We start from the raw sequence: 22,393 nt of genomic DNA on the forward strand, positions 1-22,393 counted from the left end.
CAAATTCATGAGGGAAATTGGCCTATAATTTTCTTTCTCCATTTTATCTCTTCCTGATTTAGGTATCAGTACCATATTTGTGTCATAGAATGAATTTGGTAGGACTCCTTCTTTACTAATTTTCCCAAATAGTTTGTTGAGTATTGGAATCAATTGTTCTTTAAATATTTGATAGAATTCACTAGTAAATCCATCTGGCCCTGGAGATGTTTTCCTAGGGAGTTGACTGATGGCTTGTTCAATTTCTTTTTCTGAGATGGGGTTATTTAAGTAATTTACTTCCTCTTCAGTTAATCTGACCAATTTATATTTTTGTAAATATTCATCCATTTCACTAAGATTGTCAAATTTATGTGCATACAATTTGGCAAAATAATTCCTAATTATTGTTTTAATTTCTTCTTCATTGGAGGTAGATTCACCCTTTTCATTTTTGATACTCATAATTTGTTTTTCTTCTTTTTTTTGTCATATTTGCTAAGGGTCTATCAATTTTATTGGTTTTTTTCATAAGACCAGCTCTTAGTTTTATTTATTAATTCAACAGTTTTCTTAATTTCAATTTTATTAATCTCTCCTTTGGTTTTAATTATTTCTAATTTGGTATTTAATTGGGTTTTTTCAATTTGTTCTTTTTCTAGCATATTCAATTGCACGCCCAGTTCATTGACTTCCCTTTTCTCGAATTTATTCATGTATGCACTCAGGGACATTAAACTTCCCCTAAGAACTCTCTTTGCTGTATCCCACAAATTTTGGAATGTTGTCTCATTATTGTCATTGTCTTGGATGAAGTTATTGATTGTTCCTATAATTTCTTGTTTGACCCACTCATTCTTTAGGATTAAACTGTTTAGTTTCCAATTAGGTTTTAGTCTATCTTTCCATGGTCCTTTATTGAATGTGATTTTTATTGTATCAAGATCTGAGAATGATGCATTTAATATTTCTGCCTTTCTGCACTGAATTGTGAGGTTTTTATGCCCTATTTACATGGTCGATTTTTGTGTATGTGCCATGTACTGCTGAGAATAAGATATATTCTTTTTTATCCCCATTCAGTTTTCTCCAGAGATCTATCATACCTACCTTCTCTAAAATTCTATTCACCTCCTTAACTTTTTTCTTTCTTATTTTGAGGTTGGATTTATCAAGTTCAGAGAGGGGGAAATTAAGGTCTCCCCCTACTATAATTTTGCTATCTATTTCTTCCTGTAATTCCTTTATCTTCTCTTCTAGGAATTTGAATGCTATACCACTTGCCATACATATGTTAAGTAATGATATTGCTTCATTCTCGATGGTGCCTTTTAGCAGGATATAGTTTCCTTCCTTATCTCTTTTAATTAGATCTATTTTTGCTTTTGTTTTATCTGAGATAAGGATTGCTACCCCTGCTTTTTTTACTTTGGCTGAGGCATGATATATTTTACTTCAGCCTTTTGCCTTTACCCTGTGTGTATCCCCCTGTTTCAGATGTGTTTCATGTAAACAGCATATTGTAGGATTATGATTTTTAATCCATTCTGGTATCTGTTGCGCTGCATTTTTAAAGACAATTTCTAACAATAAGCAGGTGATTGCCTGGCTTTACTTTGCCTTCCTCAGATTTCATCTGGTATATTATGTTCAGTTCTAGATGCCACAGTATAGGAAAGACACTTGTTAGGAAAGAGAACATGCAGAGGAGGTCATCTAGAGTATGGTCATCCATCTTGACTACAAAGTTTATTTATTTTATATATATATATATATATATATATACAATTAACATTGAATTTGCACATGAAGGAAATGGATGATTTCTATTCTGTCACTAAATATGTATACTATATATATTATATACTCATATACATTTACATAGATATATAGTGTTTATCTAACTGTGTACATTCCTCCATCCCTATCACCAATCCCTCAGCCACATGTAGGTTCCCTTGAAGCCAGATATTTCTAGTTTTTGTCTTTCTTTTCCCAAGGACTAGCATAGTTTCTAATAAATACTTACCTTAATAAATATTTAATTGAATATGAGCTTTGATTGAAAGAACTCAGGATGTTTTATCTGGAGGAGAGAAGACTCAGAAGAACCTGGAATTTAGTCTTCAAATACCTAGAGGGTTGTCATATTAAAGAGGAAATAGATTTGGTCTATTTAGTATCCAATGGAAGAACCAGATAGATGCTGCACAGAGGCCACTTAGGACTTAATGTCAGGAAAAACTGCTTAACAATATCCCACAGTGGAATGGGCCACTTTGGGAAGCAGCAGGTTTCTTCTTTTGTGTGTTTTTGCTAAAGACCATTTACTTTAATAGTTGACATAATTATCCATCTACACTCAAGTAGCCAGTCTTCCCAAATTCCTAGAGCCAGAAATATTCACCATCTTCTGGACAACCTTCATTGACTTTTTATGGCCCATTAGTCACTATATTTGTACTTGCACCCTCTTCAACTTGGAAGACTTTTTTCCTTACTGTAGATAATACAGGGTTACTTTGATCTCATGATGCAGAATGAGAGTTGGGCTTGAATAGTGACCCAAAGATTTTTTGGGAAAAATCATTCTATGCCTAGATAAAATGCTCTATGATGACACACAATCTAATTATTTCATTGGTATGAAAGTCTCCCACTGGTAGTGATATGAACAACTATCAAAGATGTAAGTGTATTTCCCCTAGATAGTATAACTAAGACCAGAGAGGAGCTCCCTCCTCTTCTCATTAGGAAGTGATGAACTCACTCCTTCATGTGATCAAAAGTAATGAAACCTTTTATTTCAATTTTATCATTAGGCGGCATGTAGAATTTCTTTTCTTTATTTTTCATTTTCAAATCCTGTTGTTGTTTATGCATTTCAGTTGTGTCTGACTCTTTGTGACCCCATTTGGGTTTTTTTTTTTTTTTGGTAAAGATATTGGAGTGGTTTGCCATTTCTTTCCCAGCCCATTTTACAGATGAGGAAACTGAGGCAAACAGCATTAAGTGACTTGCTCAGGGTCACATAGCTAGGAAATGTCTGAGGCTAGATTTGGATCCAGGTGTCCCTAACTCCTAACTTCCTAACTCCAGGGCAGGCACTTTAGTCACACTGTGCCACAAAACTGCCCCTTTAAGTCCTATGTTAGGCCCTTAAAGGCTGGTCTGAGTAACCCTGGGTAAGTCCCTCTCCAAGTCTCAGGTTTTTCCTCTGTAAAATGCAAATAATAACAGCACCTACTTCACAGGGTTGTTTTCAAAATCAAATGAGATGAAATATGTAAAATGCTTTGCAAACCTTAAAGCATATATAAGTACTAGCTATTAATATGATAATAATGATAAGGATGATAATGTATGTATCAGTGGGGAATTTGAAATTGACAAACCCATCTTCCTCTTTGGAGAAAAGTCATGCAGGGTGGAGGATTGTGTTAGGTTTAGTATTTCTTTTTCTTTTTTTGCTTTTTTGGAAGGTGATTGGGGTTAAGTGACTTGCCCAAGGTCACAAGGCTAGTTTTATTTTGGTTAAATGTATAAGGCTGGATTTGAACTCAGGTCCTCCTGACTCCAGGGCTGGTGCTTTATTCACTGTGCCACCTTGCCGCCCCCAGGTTTAGTATTTCAAGAAATATAGAGAAAACCTCATACTGAATTGTTCTAACTACAACAGGGTTTATTAGGTAATATGCAAACTACACAAATATATTCACTAATACAAGAGAGCTATAAGAAGAGTTATACATACCTGCTTCAATTCCCCACTGTTGGATCTTTGTGTTTAGCTCATAGAACTACTTCCAAGAAATCAGCTCTTTCTAGGTAACAGTCTGACCATGGTTTGCCCACAGATTTCAGGGGATGCAAGATTTTATGCTAATGGAGAAGTTCTCTTCCAGGATCAATCAATCAAAAGTCATTTATTGAGTACCTATTATATTCCAGATACCATGCTAAGGGGCTGAGGATACAGATACAAAAAAAAAATGAAAGAAAGAAAAAAAACACATTTATTTTCTTTTAAGAAGCTTGAAACATAAATAGATCAGGAAAATCTAAACAAAGAAGTTGGAAGAATTGTTTTGGTGTGGAGGTGTTCTCATGTGTCTATATCAGGCACTTTATTAGTGCCTGTCTGCAAATCTTCTTCCTTCTTCTTCCTTCCTTTCTTCTTCCCCTTCCTCCCTTCCCCCCACCAACCAAATAGGTCTGATCTAACTGTGATCTATCAAGGAAATAATGAAAAACATCCTTACTGGTCCCAGGTCAATATTCTAACTTAGAATTTTGGAGCTAGAGAGGATCTTAGAGGCAAGAAAAATAAACCCCAGAAAAGTTAACTGGTTTCACCAAGGTTACATAGCTAGTTAACAGAGAAGCAGTGCTAGAACCTTTGTACTACCTTCCAATCTAGGACATTTTTTGTTATACCAGTAGTGTCCAACTCAAATAGAAATTCAGGTCACTAAACTGTATATGAGGATCCTTGTGGACTGCATATTGACTTAGGAAACCATACATGTTTATATATTTCTTTTTATTTTATTTTATGAATATATATTAGCCCATTAAAATTAGAGAGGATCTACATTTTCAACTGGCTTAGGCCACACTCAGGAATGTTAAGAGTCACATGTGCTACCTTGGAGAAGGACCCGATGTGTATTAGGAGGACAATACAGGAAGTGAAAAATGTTATTTCATATGACTTATAAGGTTTATTAAAACTGCCCAAGATTGTGTTTTTAAATTAAATTTACTTTTTTTGGTTGAACACAAATCTCTTTTTTTCCCTTTCACTCTTCTCTCTATTGAAAAAAAAAGTCTTATAATAAATATACATAGTCAAGCAAAACAAATTCACCACCCAAGCATATGAAGCTAGTGGATTTTAGTGGATAAAGTGCTGATTTTAGAGTCAGGAAGACATGGAGTTGAATCTAGTCTTAGACACTGGCTAGCTATAATCCTCCTGAGCTTCAATTTACTTATTTATAATATGAGGAAGTTAGCCACAATCTCTCAGATTCTTTCCCTCTCTAAATCTATGAGCCTGTACCATATGAGGTTCATTTCTTTTTCATAGAAGAACCTTTTGAAGGAGTTGAATTTGTTTAGTCAGGAGGAGACTTAGCAGAGGACATAACAGTTGTCTTCAAGTATATAAAGGGCTGTCATATGGAAGACAGATTAGATTTGTTCTCTATTTCTAGAAGTTGCAAAAAGACAGATTTCAGTTTAATATAATTGTAATGGGAGGGTAGGGAAGGACTGGTCCACTAGGTGGCTCAGTGGATAGAGCTCTAGGTCTGGAGTCAGGAAGACCTGAAGTCAAATCAAACCTCAGACACTTACTACCATGTTTCCCCGATAATAAGACCTATCCCGAAAATAAGCCCTCCCCTTACTGTGTAAGATTCCTCTAAAATAAGCCCTCCCCCGAAAATAAGCCCTATTGAGATTGCTACTGTAGTGAAGGTGATCCTCTGCGCTACACGCTACATTACAGTACCCTCTGTATGCACCATCCCCCCCCTTCCCCGGTGAAACGCACACCGTGCTCCGAGCTGCATCCAATCAGAGCTGCAGCAGTGAGCGTGTCATCCTGTTCTTCCCCAGTGATTTGCTTATTGAATAAAGGTACATTTTTTTGTTCACATTTACCTGTTTATTAAAATTGCTGTCAATGTTCATTAAAATAAGCCCTCCCCTGAAAATAAGCCCTCTGGTGTTTTTCTGTCCAAAAAAAAATAATAAGACAGTGTCTTATTATCGGGGAAACATGGTAGCTGTGTGACCCTGGGTAAGTCACTTAACCCTGTTTGCCTCAGTTTCCTCATCTGTAAAATGAGTTGGAGAAGGAAATGACAAGCCCCTCTTTTTCTTTACCAAGAAAACCCCAAAAGACATCACAAAGAATTGGACACAACTGAAAAAATGACTAAAGAACAACAACAACGGGGAGGGACAGGCTAATGAGTGTACTTCTTGGTAGGTTATCTAGAGGATGTGTGTATTTCCCCTGCCTGGCTCTAATCCAACATATGGAACTTTACAATCCTGTGTGACCAAAGAATTGATAATGTGCAATGATTAAGCCTCTCCTAATTGACTGTGGAAATGGAAGAACCAATGGCTTAGATGGTGCTAAGTTAACATTGAATTTGCACATGAAACAGATAGATGATTTCTATTCTGTCAATAAGCTCAAAAATAAATTTATTTCTTCTTACAGAGATTAAGGCAAGAACTACTTTGAGCTTCCAAGTGAAGAGAAGGGAGCTGCTCTATTTCTCACCTTTTTAAAAAAAAATTTGTACATAAGCACAAAATACCTCTGTTTCTTTTGTGTTTATTGATCTTAAATTAATGAATATTTTGAGAAGATAGTGATTAAACAAGGAGGTGAGTTTGTGAGATCCATATCAGAGCCATCAGAGGTCCCAATGACAACTGAAATCAGTGGCCACCAGAATAGTAGTAGTCAGCGATGGAAGAAGCACCTGCTGACAGTCTACAAACATTTTTGTAAAGTATCTGCTATGTTGCAGGCACTGTCCTAAGGATTGTGGATACAAAGGAAAACAAAAAAAATGGCCCCTGTCCTCAAGGACCTTAATTTGAATAGGGGAAAAAACTTACAAATAACTTTTGTTGACCTTATAAAAGTTTGGTTAAAGGGGGGTGGCTAGGTGGCACAGTTAATAGAGCACTGGCCCTGGAATCAGGAGGACCTGAATTCAAATCTGACCTCAGACACAACGCTTACTAGCCATCTGACCTTGGGCAAGTCCCTTAACCCCAATTGCCTTGCCTTCCCTTCTCCAAAAATAAAAATAAAAAAAGTTTGGTTAAAGGAGACAAATAAATAGTGATATACAGTTACAGTATTTATTCCTTATTCCCTTAAGCTAGAGAACTTGTACAAGGAATTAGGAGAGCTAGGTCCTAACTGATGAACAGAGGGATCAGAAGACATATATATTTTAGAACCATCCCAATTCAGGATGACCATGTCACACAAATCCATTTGTTACCATCCATATGTGAGGAAAGAAGTTCCTTGGTTGTAAATGCAGGTTTCATTTTCATTTTATGGTCTCAGTATGTCTGTTTTCCTCCCATATGGAGTATGTACCAAGATAAGGGGAATTTCATCTCCAGACTTATCTGGTCTCTGAAGTTGCTGACACAGGAAAAGGCATTTTTAAAGCAAGGCAAAGCAGTTTGTTTTATTAATTCAGACTTTGGCCAAAAATATAATATTTAATGATTATCACTTTATATACATGCTGAATACAGTGTAAATGAAGGATAATATGAGAGAGAGCACACACTAGGAGGACAAGGGGGGACAGGAAAGGCTTCTTGTAGAAGGCGAAATTTGAGCTGAGTCTTAAAAGAATGCTTGAGACAAAGGTGAGAATGCTAAGTATAATGTGGAAAGATAATCACTCAAGAAAATGGTGGCTTTAGGGATTGGATCCTCTTGTGAGGGAGAGAAGTTTCAGCTATGAATTATTAAAAGGCCTTGATGCTTAGAGTTCAGCATAGAACTTCCCCCAAGGGAAACTGCATGAACTCAGCAAAGGGAGAAAGGAACTACCCAGTACAGGAGTTGGGAGGTACTGGTTGGTCATGAGTGTTCTTTATACAGTTGTACTTTAAATTTAGCCCTTCCTCTCCAAGGACCTTATAAGAAAATGTGTCTCTTGCACTATAGAGAATTATTTTTGTAACCATTTTTCTTGCTATACCTTTTCAATTTCTTTTCTAAAAACTAATAGAGTATAACAGATTCTGACTGATAATGGGAAGTACATCAGTGGGGGCTCAAGTATTGGATACAATAGTCCTCAAGATTACCCTTAGGATGCTGAGGAGAATAGTAAACAGTCACCTTTGGGACCTGACCTGGGAGCTCAAGTACCTAGACAAAGAATGAACCCAGAGAGATTGCTATAAAAGGAAAAAAAAACCCCACCAACTTTCTAACAATTAAAATTATCCAAGATCAGAAAAGAGATAATAACCTCCCCCTTACTAGAGGTCTTTAGGTAAAAGACTAGACAACAATTAAAAAAAAATTTGTAAAGGGGAGACTTGTTCAACCATTAGGTTGGACTTGAAGGCTTTTGAGGGCTTTCTGAGGTTCCTAATTTACTTGATCTGATTTACTTGACTATTTCATCATTCTATTTGATTCTAAACCAGACATAAGGATCCCTGCAGGTCACTTTTTGATTTAGTAAACCACATATTAACATTATCTGTGTTTTACAGTATTTTTATTTATTTTTTGTTAAATATTTCCCAATTACATTTTATTCTGGTTCAGGAGGCACTCCAGTCCTGCATTTGACACTGCCATTTTACAGAATATGATCTATGATATTTTATAACAGAATCTAGAGTGCCTATCAAGGGAGTTTTATTCTGAATAAGGCAAGCCAAGCAGAAATAATTTATCCTTTAAAAAAAAAGATCAGCTTGGCGTGGTAAATAGAAGGTAGGTTTTGAAGTCAGAAGAACCTTGTCCCAAGCCATGTTTCTAGCTGGGCAGATGACTTAAAGACTTTACAGTCTAAGGCAACTCTCTAAGATTATACAAGTCTTATACATTATTTAAGTTACAGATGAATTGCTGATCTATATCAGTGGTGAGAATTTCCACTCTAGGAGTTCCCTATAGTGACAAAATCAAAAGACTGCTCCCTTCAAGTATAAAGAACTGATTTGGAGCCACCTCAAACTGACTTGTGTCAGTGACATTTTTCAGTGTTTTTACACCTCAGAGGAAATCAGCAAACACTCCAGAACAGAGCTTGATTTGTTGTTTTGTTATTGGTCTAGACTCTAGACTTAGGAAAGTGATGGAGGAAATGTGTATAATGTAGAGTAAGCTTAAAAATGGGCCTTGCCAAAGGCGTATAGAAATCCATTTTGCCCTACAATAAAGTAAGGTGGGGTGGGGGGAATATAAGAGAGGACAGATTGGGGGAAGGGGTATTCATTATGCTTGCCATCTTGGGGTGGGGCGTAGACCAGAGTTGTTACTCAAAATCTTGTGGAAATGAATGTTGAAAATTAAAAACAAACAAACATATAGATAAACAATAGACAAATAAATGGGGGGTGGGGGGAAAGCGTGCCTTGCATGTATTTTGTTTTCCTGGAGAATCAGTTGCACTTTTGCTAGCACACAGTATACCCTAGTGTGACTTTGGGCTTAGTTTTGCCTTCTGTAAAAAGAGAGGAGAATGGATTAGAAAGGACCTGAGGTAACTTGCAGCTCTAAAGAGACCCATACTTTTTGTTTCATGGGTGCTGTTTAGAGTTCTCCGTGATGTCTCTTGGTGCCACCAGATGGCGCTGCCCTCGGAGGCCACGCCATCTCTCCGCGTCCTTCGTGCCTTCTTTGTTCTAGCCACTCCCTTCCTCAAGTTGTGTCCATCAACTTCCGCCGGAAGTGGCGGTTGTTGACCGTGTTTCTTAGCCCAGCGCCGCGTTTGGGTGGTTCGAGGTCCTCTGGCGGGGTCTCGGAGGCTCTCGGGGACGGAGCCCTTTGGTGTGGCGGAGCCGAGCCTGCGGCCGGGATATGGATATCCTCAAAGCAGAGATCTCTCGGAAGCGGCAGCTGTTGGAGGACAAGAAGCTGCTGGGGGTGAGACGCGTTCGGGCTGGGGAGGGGGAAAGGAGAAGTGGGGTGGCCCGGGGAGCGGGGGAGAGGTCAAGGGGCCTCCTTCCTCTCCAGCTCTTCCCCTGAGCATCTTGCGTGGGAGGTCAGCGCAGGGACCCCAGGAGCACCTCCCAGGAGCAAAGCTTTAGAGCTGGAAGGTGCCTTAGAAGCCAGGTCCAGCCGCTTTATTTTACAGGAGAGGAAACTGAGGCTCAGAAGAGTAATCATAATTCTAAGTAACACTTACATAGCGGTTTTGGGTCTTCTGGACTCCAAGTCCCGCTCTGCCTCTTTTGGGTCACCTACCTGTACTTGATTTGAAACGTTACATTACAGAGGCGTGACAGACTCAAGTTGCAGAGCAATGTTTGACTTTACAAATATGAATGCGAAGAATTTTTTTTTCTTTTTTAATGGGTTACGGAATGGGAGGGAGGGAAGAGATTTCTGTTAATTTTTTTTTTAATAGAGCGACGAGGTGTTATAGATGTGAAAAATTGTATCTACATTCAGATGAGGTCACTATTAATAGTTTTACTTAACTGCTTTACTTTGTTATAAGTAACCACTCTCTGGAGGAGGAAGTAATTTGTAAATGTAATAGAATTTAAAAATTAGCTGGCGTTTTCTTGGCCCTTCTATCTCCTCCTCCCTTCTCTCTGCAGCTGGTTTACAAGCAGTTTTGCGTCACAGGTGTACTTGGATGTGTCGTGAGCACCTGTTTTCTTATTAGAGCAGAATTAAAATACAAAGTAAAGACCCTGAAATGGATGTGGAGTTTTGGAATTGAAGGATTCAGCCGCTTCCTTTTACAGAGAGGAGAGCCATCTTCACGGTTGCCCTCTTCACAGAGTTGTTCTAAGATCAGAGGAGAGAACATCCATAAAGTGCTTTCCAAACTTTAAAGTGCTATAAAAATACTTGTTACTATTTGCCCAAACTAGTTAGTACCAAAGCCAGAGCTGGGTCTCTCAACTCCCAGCCCAGGACTCTGCACATTTCTAATACCTTTTGGAACCAAGTACTGATTGTGGATACTCTCAGGTGGGGTTGAGAGAAATCGTCTTTGATTTACTTACTGGTATGTAGCCCTGGGTTACAACTTCTTTTCCAAACTCTCAAGCCAAAAGGAAAAAAAAAGCACCTATATTTTGTCTTCATCTCCTCACCTTTTACTCACTTCTTAGTCCAATGAAATCTGACTCCACTCTACTTAAACTTTCTCAGAGTTTACCAAGGACTTCTTAATTGTTAAATCTGCTGGCTTTTTCTCAGCTTTCATCCTTAATACAGTGAAAAGAGCATGATTCTTGGTAAAAATCTTGCTTTTAATATATGTGTGATTCACACACAGCCTTCTGGGCTTCAGTTTTTCTTCTTTAAAATGAGAGAATTGAACTAGATGGTCTTTCCAGTCCTTGATCTTTTATCTATTATCTGTCTCCAACAACCTGCTGCTTTTGACACAACCTGTTGCTTTTGATGATATTGACCTGCTTTTCTTTCTGGATTATCTGTTCTCCCTACCCCTTTCATAATGCTTCCATTCTGATTCACCCCCAGCCTATCTGCCTGATCCCTCTTCTCTTCCTCCTTTTTCTTGATCTGATCATCTCCCAATACATAAACCCATCAGTTCCCAGTCGCTGTCATCCACCTCCACAACTGTTTTCACAACTATCTCCTATCTCTCTTTACTCATGTTGGCACCTGTCTAGTTCAGACCTTTATCACCTTTCACCTGGACATCCTTATTGGTCCTCTCTCCAATTCATCTTCCACACAGTTGCCAAAATACACTTTTTAAACTCAAGATCTGACCATGTCACTCCCCCATTCAAAAGTTTGAGTGGTTCTCTATCGATAACTTGAATAAAATACAAACCATTTTATCAATTAAAATCCTTCATGGTATGGCTTTTTCCATATACTACCCTTCCTTCTGTAAGGACTGAGAATGACCCTGTAGAGATGGACTAAATCTGTGTTTGCATTAATATAATAATCAGATAAGGAAACATCCCCTGCAACTTTTGATTTCATTAAACATGGCCTTTCATCTTTTGCCTTTTTTCCTGTGTCCCTGGACTATATAAAAACTATATTTTTGTGAATCTAAATCTTTTAGAATCTTTAGTATCCTTCACGATTTCACTCAACTACCACTTCCTACTTGAAGCCCTTTCTGTCCCCAAGTTGTTAATGTTCTCTCCCTTCTCAGATTGTTTTATAATTATCCATCCATATATATGTTGTATACCTCCAGTACAATAAATATATGCATCTTAAGTACAGGGATTGTTTTTCTTTTTGACTTTGTATTACCACTTCCTAGTATAGTGCTTTACAAATACCAAGTGCCTACGCACTTCATAAATGCTTTTTGTTGTTGAAAACAGACCTTTTATATTCGTTTCTCATGATATAGAAGAAAAGTTTGTATGTTCATCCCTCCTGGAAAGACTAAGAATACTTTAGACAGCAGAGAAGAATTGAAAGAGTGATCTTGATATACCTTTTGCATAGAATACAAGATCACATTGGATAGAGTGATTAGGGAAGATTTTTAAAATTGTTATTTGATATTTTTACAAGCAATTTAAGGAAAATTATGTTTCTAAAGTTTACTGATATCAATTTCACTGGGATTGTCAGCATTTTGAAGGACAGTTTTACATTTCATAATATTTTAATTTCCAATTAGAAAAATGGCCTGACACTAATAAATCAGTTTCTAAGTAGAAATTTTAAAACATTACAAATTAGTAAATTAAAATGCACTTCATATATGGAAAGTTGGAAAGTATTGGTAAAGAATATTGAAATTAAAGTTCATTCAGCTACTGTCTTTCCCTCATCCTCCACTGCCTACCCCACAAAAAAAGTATTTGGGGAATTTGTATTTTCAATTTAAAAGTATACCAAGTAGTCTAGTTTTTCTTATTGTTTGTGAGTCTTTAATCGAATATTCGGAGACATATGAACATTTAGGAGAGAGTAGCATTAAGTACTAATTACCAAATACCCCTGGTGTGCTGAGTACCATACTAGGAGAGATACAAAGTCTAAATAAGCCCTTCTTGCCCTAATGGAACTAAGTTAATTTCAGGATAAGCCATAAATATAGATAACTAATATAAAATATAATATGATGAGTACGTTTGAGAGTTGCAAAATAAAGTGCTGCTTGAGGTCCAATGGACAATATTGTTATGAATGGAGGTGGTAGTGGAGGGTTACAGATATTGGGGAGGCTTCATGTGGAGACATTTCAGTTGGGTTTTCAAAGATGGGTAGGCATTGAACAGGTATACAGGGTGAGGGAGGATATTCCAAGCACAGGGAGCTAATTGCCTGAGTAGCATGGTCTGTCTCAGGACAACTTCAAGTGAAAGATGATCATTTGTAGAAAAGATTTAGTCAGGTCTGGGTCGAATGACATAACCTAATTTCAAGATTCTTTGATTCATTGACAGTCTAGCATTTTTTCTCCAAGACATTTTTCTTCAAGACTCTCTCTTGGAGTCTTGATCTTTAAAGGCTCAAAAGGATAATTGGGGTTACTTGATTCCTCAGGATTACTTTATTAGGATATCTTACATTCAGCTGCCACATTTTACCCTTATGGTCTTTACTTTGTCTCCTCTTTCATTAATTAGTCAACAGATATATATTGAGCACCTGTTATGTGCCTACCCTTATAATAGGTTTTGGGACTGAAGTTAGATTTGTAAAAACTCAAAAGAATTTATATACTGTTTGACAGAACTCAATCATTTCCTTTTATCTCCTTCCTCCACCCCATCCCTCTGCCCTGCAGCCTTCAGTGGAAGTTCTCAATGAGAAATACATTATTGTTTTTTAAAAAATTTTATTTTCTGGTGGAAGAATTAGGTAAAGAATGATTAGGGATTAACAGTTGAGAAATGAGGAATGTTCTACAATTGTGTAAAACCAGTTTGAGGAAAATGTCAGTAACTGAAGGAAGGACAAAATGCAATCATAGATGCTCTGGAGTGGGAAGTTTGTCTGATAGAAGGGGGAAAAATTTTAGTTGCCTTATCAGCAGATCAGTAAATAGGGTGGTTAGGGAATTGTGTTGTCCCTTCGATGCTGAAGTTTTTTTTTGTTGCCTTTTGGAGGGCAATTGGGGTTAAGTAACTTGCCCAAGATTATACAGCTAGTTTTTTTGTGTGGGTGTTAAGTGTCTGAGGCTGGAACCGAACTGGGGTCCTCCTGACTCTGGGGCCAGCAAGCATCACCTAGCCACCCCCCATGCTGAAGTTTTTAAAGAATGTGTGAAAATATTTGTTATTTTAGGCAGTCATCAAGCATTTTTAAGCGCTTATTATATTTTAGGCATTGGGCTAAGAACTGGGAATAGAAGTGCAAGCAGAAAGAAAGACACTCCCTTCCCTGAAGAAGCTTGTATTCTAATGGAGGAAATAAAAGGAAGCTGAAAGTGTGAGAGGATTACCCTGGCATTAAGGTGGCATGGTGGACAAAGTCTGGAGTGTATTATGGAGAAGAATGAGACATGGCTGGCCTCTACAGCCTCCTTAAATGAAGGCTGTGGGAGGAGCTATCCAATCAGATCTAGACTGCAGGAGAGGAAGGTACACTTCCAGTGTGTGAATTCTTGAGCTGGCATGAGCCTCCAGGAAGAAGTTTTAGGGCAGGGATTTGTTCCGTGAAGTTTGGATTCATTCAAAGGGCCACACTTGAAGACCTAGAGGGCCACATGTGGCCTTGAGGCCACAGGTTTCCCACACCTGTTTTAAGGGGATGATGGAGAAGTTCTTGAGTGTAGATAGATTAGCTTTCAGGGACTGGGGAATCTGAGTAAGCACTGTTTCATTTGTTGTTTTACATACCAAGGAAAATGATTTTCAGAGTTCCTGGGATGGGTACAAGGTCCTTTGCTAGAAAGCCAGTTGACACTGCCATGTCTACCTCCTTCCAGCATAACCCTGCAGGGCCAGCACTTCTAAAGCCATGGAAATTGATTCTGTATAACTGTGTAATAAACAGGGAATAGCATAATGAAAGAATTACCAATGAATCAGGTGTGACATTGGGTGACTGATAATTACGAACACAGAATGTTGGTTTTGTTTTTTGACTTTTGTGAAAATTGAAATTAATTCTTAGTATCTAGACAAATGATATTTAGGCTTGCCTGGACACTGTTAATATGTGTATGTGTATAGTCATCTCTCTTTATGGTAGACTAAATTGATGGACTTTTATTAAGTATATACATATATTTTTTCATAGTATGTGTTTTATTTTCACTTCCAAATTCTCTCCCTTGCTCCACTCCCCATTCACTCACTGAGAAAACAAATATGATAATCAGCCCATTACATATGAAGTCTTGCAAAACATATTTCTACATTAGCCATGTGAAAAAAGCATGAAAAATAAAGTAAAAATATGCTTTAATGATGCGTTCAGAGTTTGTCAGTTCTCTCTCTGAAGGTGGTAACATTTTTCATCACTAATCCTTTGGAATTGTCTTGGATCATTGTAATGATTAGGGTAGCTAAGTCTTTCATGGTTAATAATCATTTTGATATTTCTCTTACTGTGAGTTCTCTTGGTTCACTTTGTATCACACGTTCATATAAGTCTTTCCTGGTTTTTCTGAAACCACCTCATTTGTCATTTATTATAACATAGTAGCACGCTATCACAATCATATACTACAACTTGTTCAGCCATTCCCCAATTGATAGGCATCCCCTCAAGCTTCCAGTTTTTACCCACACTAAAAGAACTGTTATAAATATTTTTGTACTTATGAGTTCTGTTCCTTTTTTTTTTTTTGTCTCTTTGGGGTCCTAGTAGTGGTATTGCTGGGTCAAAGGGTAATGCAGAGTTTAATAGCCCTTTGGATATAGTTCCAAATTGCTCTCCAGAATGTCTGGATCAGTTTACAACTCTACTAACAGTGAATTAATGTCCCTGTTTTTCCACATCTCCTTCAGCATTTGTCATTGTCGTTTTCTGTCATGTTAGCCAGTCTGATGGGTATGATTCATTACCTTAAAATTGCTTTAATTTTCATTTCTCTAATTATTAGTAATTTAGAACATTTAAAAAATATGATTGGTAACTTTGATTTCTTCTGAAATTGCCTATTCATATCTTTTGACCATTTACCAATAGGAAAATAATTCTTATTTTTATAAATTTGGCTTTTTTTAATATTTGAGAAATGAGACCTTTAACAGAGAAACTCCCTATAACTGCACCCCTCCAACCTCCCAACCCCCCTAGGTTTCCTGTTTTCCTTCTGTATTTGGCTACATTGCATATATTTTGTTCAAAACCTTTCAAATTTATCCATTTTATCTCCTGTGGGATAAAAGCTATTTCATTTAGTCATGAACTTTCTCCTTACACATACATTTAACAGGTAATTTTTTCTCCCATGTTTTCCTAATTTACTTATGACATCACTTTTTTTTGGTCTAAATCTTGTACTCATTTTGAGTGTATCTTGGTATAAGATGTGAGATGTTTTAATCTGTTCCTAGTTTCTGCCAGACTGCTTTCCAGTTTTCCCAGCATTTTTTGTCTAATAGTGAGTTCTTGCCCCCAAACTTGGATCTTTGGGTTTATCAAACAGTAGATTACTGTATATTGTATACCTGACATGTCTGTTCCACTCTTCTTCTTGTCTAATACCAGATTGTTTTGGTGATTACTGCTTTATAGTATAATTTAAGATCTGGTACTGCTAGGCTGCCTTCCTTCACCTTTTTTTTTTATTCCCTTGATATTCTTGACCTTTTGTTCCTCCAGATGATTTTGATTATCTTTTCTAGCTCTATAAAATAATTATGTGGTAGTTTGATTGGTATGGCACTGAATAAGTAAACTAACTTCGATGGTATTGCCATTTTATTATATTAACTCGGTCTATTCATGAACAATTACTATTTCTCCATATTCAATATATTCTTAAAAATCACATTTCTGATCTATAGAATCCAGAGATGGACCAGCTGGCACCTAAATCTCCATTTAGAGATTTAACAAATAAAACAGGTGTTTTGATCCTAGTGAGAAAACGGGAGCGCACGTGCGTGCACACACACAACACACACTCTTTCTCTCCTCTCTCTCTCACACACATACACACACACACACTCTCTCACACTCTCACACACTCTCTCACACACACACACTGTACACTCACACTCTCACTTTCTTTTACTCTCTCTGCCTTCCTCCCTCCCTCTCTCCTATCCCTCTCTCCCCCTTTTCTCCTCTCCCCTTCTGCCTTTGGATTATTTAATGTGCTTTCTTTGGTTGTTTTTAGTGCACATTTGTGTAGGTGGTTGGGATGTTTGAGGATAAGAAAAGCTGGAGATAGTTTATAGGTAATTACTGTTAGGAATTAGGTAATTGATAGAAAAAAGATAATCATAAAATGCATGACCACAGCTTTCTTCTTTTAATATTTGAAATGGAAACCACTCTGTGAAATTATAATAGAGATTGAGAGACCTGAGAAAGTGCTACAGAATTGCAGCCTGGTTAAGCAAGGCAACAAACATTTATTAAGCCCCCTTACTACGTGCCTGACTATTTGGTGGTGGAATTTTGCCTGTAATCACCAATTCTCTAATTATAGTATGTTTACTTGGTTGGAGGGCTATCTTATAGAGGCAAGTAGGAAGTAAAATGTTATTTGTACAAAGGCATCCTCCTTATTGGTGTAAGGTTTTAGGTTAGTGAGACCTGAGAGGAAGAAAAATAGAAAAAAGAAATAAGGGAGAAACACTGGGGATAATGCACATCTTTGATTTACAGTGCTAATTTACAGTGCTCTATATAGATACCCCAGCCAAGAGAATTATTAGATATTTTCAGTTCTCTTAGCTTTTCTTTTACTCTTCATTTGCTTTTGTCAGACCTTCTGTGGTGCTTTTTATTATGTTATTTTCAATTGATTATGTTATTATTTAACACCTTTGTCAATAATAATAGCTAATTTCTATCATGCCTTACAGTTATAAAGCATTTTACTTCTATTATTTCTTGTGTTCCCCACAATAGCCCTGTGAAATTTCTTCATTTTTTTGTTTTAGTGGATCTTGTGATTGCATCCATGTAGGTATTACCTTCAGCATTGTAGGTGGTAGGGAATAGCCCTTCCCTGCCTTCTTACCATCTTCATTTCTTTTTTATGTCTTCCCATAATTCTCCACTAATGTGCCTTTTCATGTTGTTTGGGCCTTTCTCTGTGTTAGGGGTTCATAACATTTTTTGTGTGTGTGTTCCATTGACTGCTTTGACAATATGGAGCCTATAGACTACTTTTCAGAATAATATTTTTAAGTGCATAAAGTAAAATACCTAGGATTACAAGGAAATCAATTATATTAAAATATAGTTATCAATATACTAAAAAAAATCCATAAATTCATAGACTGCACATTAAGCATTCCTGCTGTAAGTTATCTAATATTAACTATATATCAGTGCCACAGAGAGACTTCATTAGTTAGGCTTCACTCTGGCTATTCAGCTGGCCTGACTCCTTTTATATTACTTCTTGTTTGCTAGTTATCATCAGTAGTATGCTACAGCTTATTTATGCCTATCATCTATGTAACTGTTGCTCTTTGGGTTACTCAGTTTTGAGTCTTAAAGACTTTTGATATTCCAGATTTTGCAGCCACTTGACATTAGTAGAAGAAAAGCTAGTGTTAAAGAGATGGGGTCTTGTTTCAGCAAGACACTTGGGATTGTTGACAACCATGTGCAATTTTACAAAAGCAGTCCAATGTATCTACTCTTTTCTTGGGCATACAGTTCATTGTCTATCTACAGAGGCTTCCAGGGTGTTTTTACTAATGAACTGATAGGCCATGTGATAATTTGAACAATAGGAATTTTTCACTTGGTTTTTCCTGCATGGATTATTGGGCTTTTTTGGGTGGCTGTGAATTTCATTGAAGAAGTTCTGAAGTATTCTGTGACCTGATGCAATTGACACAAGGTCATCTCTAAATAGCATCTGGAGCTCATCACTCTTAGGCCTCTTCAGTTTGAACCTTTCACTGGACATCTTCCATGACCATGATAGATATCCATTGATAGCAGTTAGTAGATTGGCAAATAAAGTTAATCTTTGTTGTTTATTTACTAAGAAATCTTGTGTGATCTTCTTATATTCATGGACAAAGCATTGGAGGAGAACTTTTTTTTTTTTTTTTGCCTTTTGGAGGGCAGTTGGGCTTAAGTAACTTGCCCAAGGTTATGTGGCTAGTTTTTTCCCTTTGTGTGGGTGTTAAGTGTTGGAGGCTGGAACCAAACTCAGATCCTCCAGACTCCAGGGCCAGCACTTTACTCACCGCGCCACCTAGCCTCCCCTAAGGAGGGGAACTTTTAAGGGAACATTTTGCCCTACCCAGTTGAAACCTTGTTTCACACACAATAAACATAGTTGCACTTTCTGTATCTTTCAGTCAGTTTTGTGACTAAAGATGTATCATTTGTTAAAATCTACCTGTTTCTTTCTCATTTTTTATCAGGGGATACCTCCATGTTACCAAGGTTACCTTCCTTTGAGTCACCTAGGTGGTATAGGATAGAGCACTGGGACTGGAGTTTGGAAAATTTTAGTTCAAATATGGCTTTAGACACTTAATAGCTGTGTGACCCTGGGCACGTCATTTAACCTTTCTTTGTCTTAGTTTCCTCAACTGTAAAATGGGGATATCAGCACCTACCTAGCAGGTTTTTTTATTTTTGCTTTTTGGAGGTCAATTGGGGTTAAGTGACTTGCCCAAGGTCACATGGCTAGTTGTTTGTGTGTGTGTGTGTGTGTGTGTGTGTGTGTGTGTGTGTATGTGTGTTAAGTGTCTGAGGCTGAATCTGAGCTCAGGTCCTCCTGACTCCAGGGCTGGCCCTCCATCCACTGTGCCATCTAGCTGCCCCCTAGCAGGTTTGTTGTAAGCATCAAATGAGATGCACAGTATTTGTCGTATAATAAGCACTTTATGGATGTTGATTCCCTTTCTCCTCCATATGTTTGTTGTTGGGTCTCAGAAAGATATTTAAAAATGGAGACGTAGGTTGCTAGTTATTTCTATTTTCGTAATTGTCTTTTTCTAGTAGTAATACTGACTGTGATTTTTCCAGTTATTTGGTATTTTGTATTAGATAGATTCAGACTCGATGGTCTGAGTCTCAGGCCTGTGTTTTGTATACTCTTGTATACTTGCTCTGGTCTAACTTTTCTTTTTTTTTTCTCTAATACCATTTTTACTTCCTTGTATAACACATTGGAGACTGGAATGTTAGAGTGTAAATGTCACCTTATTAATGAGGAAAAGAGTGTGTCATAGAAATGTTGACAGAAGTTAAAATTCTTTTTATCAGTTACTTGTCCTAGTTTTATCTTTTATTACTTTTTGATGTTATAGTATAATTGGGTCACATGCCATGCTTTCTATAAACTCATTTTTCTGCACCTTCAATTCATGATGTTATTCATTTGTTCATTCTTCAAGCATTAAGCACATATGTGCCTTCTGCTATGCTAGGTGCTGGTCATAGACAGATAAAAATTAAATGGTCCCTGGCTTTAAGGTGCTTACAGGTTACTGGGGGAAACAACATATGCATAGAAAGTTAAATTTAAAAAAACACAAAAGGATTTCTGGGAAGGGCACTTGCAGTGGGGGAATTGAGATGGTTTGGGGATAGAAAGTGGCACTTGAACTGAGCTTTGAAAAAAGTGAGGGACTCTGAAGGTAAAGGTGAGGAAGGAAGTGTAATCCAGGATGCATCAGCTTGTACAAAGGCATGGAAGTGGGAAATGGAATTTCATAGAGGGAACAGCCATTTTACCTAGAATGCCTAGTGTGTGAGTGAAGAAATGAAAAAGCATTGAAGTACATACTGTAGGTAAAGCACTGTGCTAACTACTGAGGTTACAAATAGAAAAGTAAGACAGAGTGTCCTCAAGGAGGTCACATCAAAAAAATATTTATTTATTTTTAGTTTTCAACATTCATTTCCACAAGATTTTGAGTTAAAACTTTTCTCCCCATCTATTCCCTACCCCTCACCCCAAGATATCAAGCCTATTGAATACCCCTTCCCCCAGTCTATTCTCTCTTATATCTTCCCCCATCCACCCTAATTTTCTAGGAGGGCAAGACCCTGTCCCTTTTCAAAAGTGTTTGTTTCTAACTATCATCTCCCCCAGTCTGCCCTCCCTTTTATCATCCCCCTTCTTATCTCCTTCCCCCCCTACTTTCCTTAGGGTAAGATACCCAATTGAGTTTGTATGTTATTCCTTCCTTAAGCCAAATTCAGTGAGAGTAAGGTTGACCCCATTCCCTTTCACCTTCCTGCTCTTCCCCTCCATTGTAACAGTTTTCTCTTGCCTCTTTTATATGAGAAAATTTACCCTATTCTATCTCTCCCTTTCTCCTCCTAATATATTCCTCTCTTACCTCTTAATTTTATTTTTTAAATATCATCCCCTCATATTCAGCTGATCCTATGCCCTCTGTCTATGTATACATGTACACACATATACACATACTCACATGTATTTATATACATATATACCTTGCTATACATACATATGTTATATATATATATATATATATATCCTCATACTGATAAAAGTCTCATGAGTTACAATTATCGTTTTTCCATGTAGGAATGTAAATAGTTCAACTTCAGTAAGTTCATTATGATTTCTTTTTCCTGTTTACCTTCTCTTGCTTCTTGAGGAGCTCACATTTTAATGGGAGAGAAAATGTATTGAAAATTTCAGCTACAAGTCAAATGGAAAGATCCCATGGTCTTTACAGCACAGTGGCAAGGCATGTAGCAAAGCACAGATGGTAATGCATTACCTTTACTGTCTTTTCCATTAAAAAAATCATCAGTTTAAGATGCTTATCAATTTGACAGTGCCAAAAACATAGAGGGCATTTGCTTTCTTTTCTGGGTCTTCAGTAACTTTTTTTTTTTTTTTGCTTTTTGGAGGGGGGAAGGCAGGGCAGTTGGGGTTAAGTGACTTGCCCAGGGTCACATGGCTAGTTTTATGTTAAGTGTCTGAGGTCAGATATGAACTCAGGTCCTCTAGACTCCAGGGCCAGTGCTCTATTCACTGTACCACCTAGACACCCCTTCAGTAACTTTTGATACAGTACACGTAAAAGTAGTTTCTAGGCTACATCTCCAAGAATTTTTTCCTCAGGATAATGGCCTTTAGAGCTAGGCTGGAAGCAGGACTGGGGGTCTGAGGGCTACTGCCCAGGGCTTTTAGGCTTGCCTATTATTTGGTGCCATTTGATTTTTTTTTTTTTGCAAAAAATGTTATTTTTAGTGTTAATTTTTTCAAATTTCAGGTTCCAAACTCTCCCCCAACCTTTGAGAAGGCAAGCAATCTTCTATATGATATCAGTCATATATGTGAAGTCACATAAAACATATTTCTATATTAGCCATGTTGCAAAAAAAGGCAAGAAAAACAAAACAAGCTTGCTGCCTCTGGTCTAGAGGACAGTACTGTTCCCAAGATTCTTGGCTTCAGGGTCCTGGGCTATTTTCATTTAGTTCTCCCAGGAAAAGGACTTCTGGTTAAGATGGTGAGAAAGACCAGGGATCTGAGGACTCCCTAGGACACCAACTTAAAACCAGCGTAATCTCTGGTTGAACCTCTTCCTGCTAAGACCCAAAGTAGTG

General features: G+C 37.5%; 1 protein-coding gene across 4 annotated transcripts in view; it reads left to right on the forward strand.

Annotated features, from left to right (window-relative positions):
- The first annotated feature begins 9,440 nt into the window (after nt 1–9,440).
- Nucleotides 9,441–22,393, forward strand: part of LOC138176001 (pre-mRNA-splicing factor 18) — a 66,897-nt gene continuing 53,944 nt past the window's right edge. For all 4 annotated transcript variants that reach the window (XM_069106678.1, XM_069106680.1, XM_069106679.1 and 1 more), the window contains exon 1: nt 9,441–9,649. In XM_069106678.1, coding sequence (XP_068962779.1) covers nt 9,584–9,649 — 66 coding nt within the window. In that variant the 5' untranslated portion in view covers nt 9,441–9,583. The remainder of the gene's footprint in view (nt 9,650–22,393) is intronic.

Source organism: Petaurus breviceps, unplaced genomic scaffold (assembly GCF_028583685.1).
Source record: "Petaurus breviceps papuanus isolate PSGF00001 unplaced genomic scaffold, PetGlider_PUasm1.0 80, whole genome shotgun sequence".
NCBI lineage: Eukaryota > Metazoa > Chordata > Mammalia > Diprotodontia > Petauridae > Petaurus > Petaurus breviceps.